At 32.7% G+C, this 2,799-nt stretch overlaps 1 protein-coding gene across 3 annotated transcripts in view; it reads left to right on the forward strand.

Moving 5' to 3' along the window:
• Positions 1–703: 703 nt before the first annotated feature.
• Positions 704–2,799, forward strand: part of LOC122268871 (uncharacterized) — a gene marked incomplete at its 5' end in the record, with an annotated part of 19,872 nt that continues 17,776 nt past the window's right edge. For all 3 annotated transcript variants that reach the window (XM_071183676.1, XM_071183679.1, XM_071183677.1), the window contains 1 exon segment: positions 704–910. In XM_071183676.1, the coding sequence (XP_071039777.1) occupies positions 704–910 (207 nt within the window).

Below are 2,799 nucleotides of genomic sequence, written 5' to 3' on the forward strand. Positions count from 1 at the left end.
GTAAATTCAGAATCTCTTCTAATTTTCTAGGTGTAAGAGCATTTTATTTAACTTTGGTTAAGGCGCACCCTGAAGTTTAAAGGAAAAGATCTCAAAATAAATATAATTCGAGGAGTAACATCCAATGGTTCTAGTACAACATATGGGATCCAAGATACAATGACATGGTTGTACATTGGACTGATTTTTCTAATTTAAAAAAAAAAAAGAAATCTGAGGAATTCGGGTTACAAAAAATATAAAAATATTTATAAACAAACGTATACAGTTTCTCAAAAAGATCCATTAATTTTTCTGAGTTCTTTAAATTATTAACCTCAGCATGAAAAATTAAAATTGATCCAAGGTACAATACTGCCTTCTATTTTTTCCGCATGAAACCTTTATAACATTTAAATTATTAGTCCTAGTGTCTCATATTCAGTTTCATTCGATTAAGCATAGAAAAAAAAATACATGGAAAACAAAATCTCATTTGTCTAGATAGCGATATTAAGTTTTTCAAACCTTTTTATCCACTTTTCCTCTTCACAAAATCCAGACTCAAGGGGTCCCACTACTTTTTATTGTTTACTAAGAGGAGGGTACTTCACAGTTTGTTGATGTGAAGTACCCTGCTCTAATTTTTTTTGTTACTTTTTCTGAGTTCGTATTAATAGTTATAATTTTTTTCTTAACATTTTGCTAGGTGTTTGAGGAGCTAAATCAAAGTTTTAATACACCGATCATGCACGATATTGATGACAATGATACCAACCATATACCAATGAACAATCATGACGTACTATTCGGAAACACGTGGTATTTTGCTGAGAAATTAATCTCCTCATTTCATGCTCCATTTCATTCTCGCACATGCATGACAGTTTTCGGCTGCTTATTTTTCATCATTTTCATAAACCTCATTTTGGTAAGTTGTTGCATAGTATTCTAGAATTTGATACGAAATATTTTGAATTGCTTTAAAGAATGATTTAAGAGATCAACAGCAATAAAATACGCGTGCTTTCAAGAATTTTTATTTTATTATTTGTTTTTTTTTGTTTTTCATTTTTATTTAGTGTTTGTCAAATTTTAAAATTTTTTTTCCATCACTTAAAATGTGCAATTTTTGGGCTTCATTTTTTTTGGGGGGGGAGGGGAGGGCTTCTGAATAAATATGCCTGCTGAAATTTGACTCGAAAAATATGAGGAGAAGTAGTACCGATCTAGAAAATGTGGTCCAGTATGTATATATAGTACCGGTTTTGCAAAAATACTCTATTGTTCAAAATCAAGAGATTAAGTTTATGTCAATCATCTCGCAAATTATTTGTCAGATTTGAACAATATTTTGTTTAAACAATGTAAAATGATACAATAATAAAATTAGAAAATGAAACAATTTAACAGTAGTAATACGCATGTGTGATCCTGTCTAACACTTATTGGATTCTGATGGTAAAAAACAGTGGTTGCAAAATCGAACAAAATGAATAGGTTAATAGAGACTAAAGTGGCCTCCTCTATAATATATCATAAGTAAATGGAGAGTAATAAAGCCTCCTCTACAATATTTCATACATTAATAGAGAATAAATTATCATAGAGTAGTTTTGGAGATCGTGTTTTCGTTCAGCCACGCAGCTGAATGGTTGTTGGAAGGAGATAATAAAGAGATGCGTTAGTCTTTGAATCACTGGAACTCTAACCTTATTTTTTCGAGCAAGCGTTCTGAGTTTCAAATATTGGTAGTCTTATAACATGAAAGATATTAGAGAGATTTTTCGAAACCAACGCTTCTCTCGAATTATTACTTCCGATCGCTCTCCCTAAAGCATAACTAACGAGCACAATAAGGTTGAAGTCTGGAAACCTGACCGAGTGAATATCTTCACTTGCCAAGAAATTATCGAACAAATGGTTTAAATTATTGAAGACTCTAGGTCAAAAGGTTCATACTTTCATATGGGGGAAAGTAAGGGTCTGTTACCTGCTTATAAACGTCCCACGAAATCGATCATTGTGGTAACGATAAATTGAAGGTTTCAGTAAGCATTATTTTGAATTGCTGCAGATCCTCTTCAAAATAAGAGGAGGGGAGTAGCCAAAATCTGGGAAGAATGGTTATAATAGTTTGGTCAGGAGAACGGACGAAAGCTCGGACCCCTTAATGTTACAGGGTGCGTAGCCAAATCTTTGAATCAAAAATAAGCACTTTTTAAAAACTTTTCAAGCACTCAAAAAATTCATATTCAATCAAGGATATTATTGAAAAACAAAAACTTTTTATAAACAGTTTTAGCGTTAAAAAAAAAAACCAAAAAGAAACGGGCGTAAATCGAAACAATCAGTACTTTCCCACATCAACGAGTGAATTCAACTTGACCCTGAACTCAGAACAGAAGTACCCTTACCCCCTACGTCAAAAAAAGTGTTAGAAGTAAAATAAAATAAATAAGAACAAAATTAAAATAAATTAAAAAGAAAAACATTTCATAAGGATCTGATATTCTCTATCCGAATTGGAGCACTCGGGTTTCAGTTTCAAGTGTGCGCATGCGCAAGTCATAACGTGGGTACGACTTCAAGTCCGCGTGAATGATTACGTAGCAAACTCGCCATGTTTCGTGAAATGCATGGGATCCACCAGATATCACTGAAGGGAAAAAAATATTATTCGGAAAAAAAGCTCTTTTTAAAAACGCCAGCTGAAAAAAGCACCTTTAAAAGCTTTTAAAAATGAAATCCCCAAAAAAGCACCTTTAAGTACTTTTTACAAACGCTACGCACCCTGTAACAAATTGTGTTGCTTATCTC

The sequence above is a fragment of the Parasteatoda tepidariorum genome, chromosome 7 (assembly GCF_043381705.1).
Source record: "Parasteatoda tepidariorum isolate YZ-2023 chromosome 7, CAS_Ptep_4.0, whole genome shotgun sequence".
NCBI classification, from domain to species: Eukaryota; Metazoa; Arthropoda; class Arachnida; order Araneae; family Theridiidae; genus Parasteatoda; species Parasteatoda tepidariorum.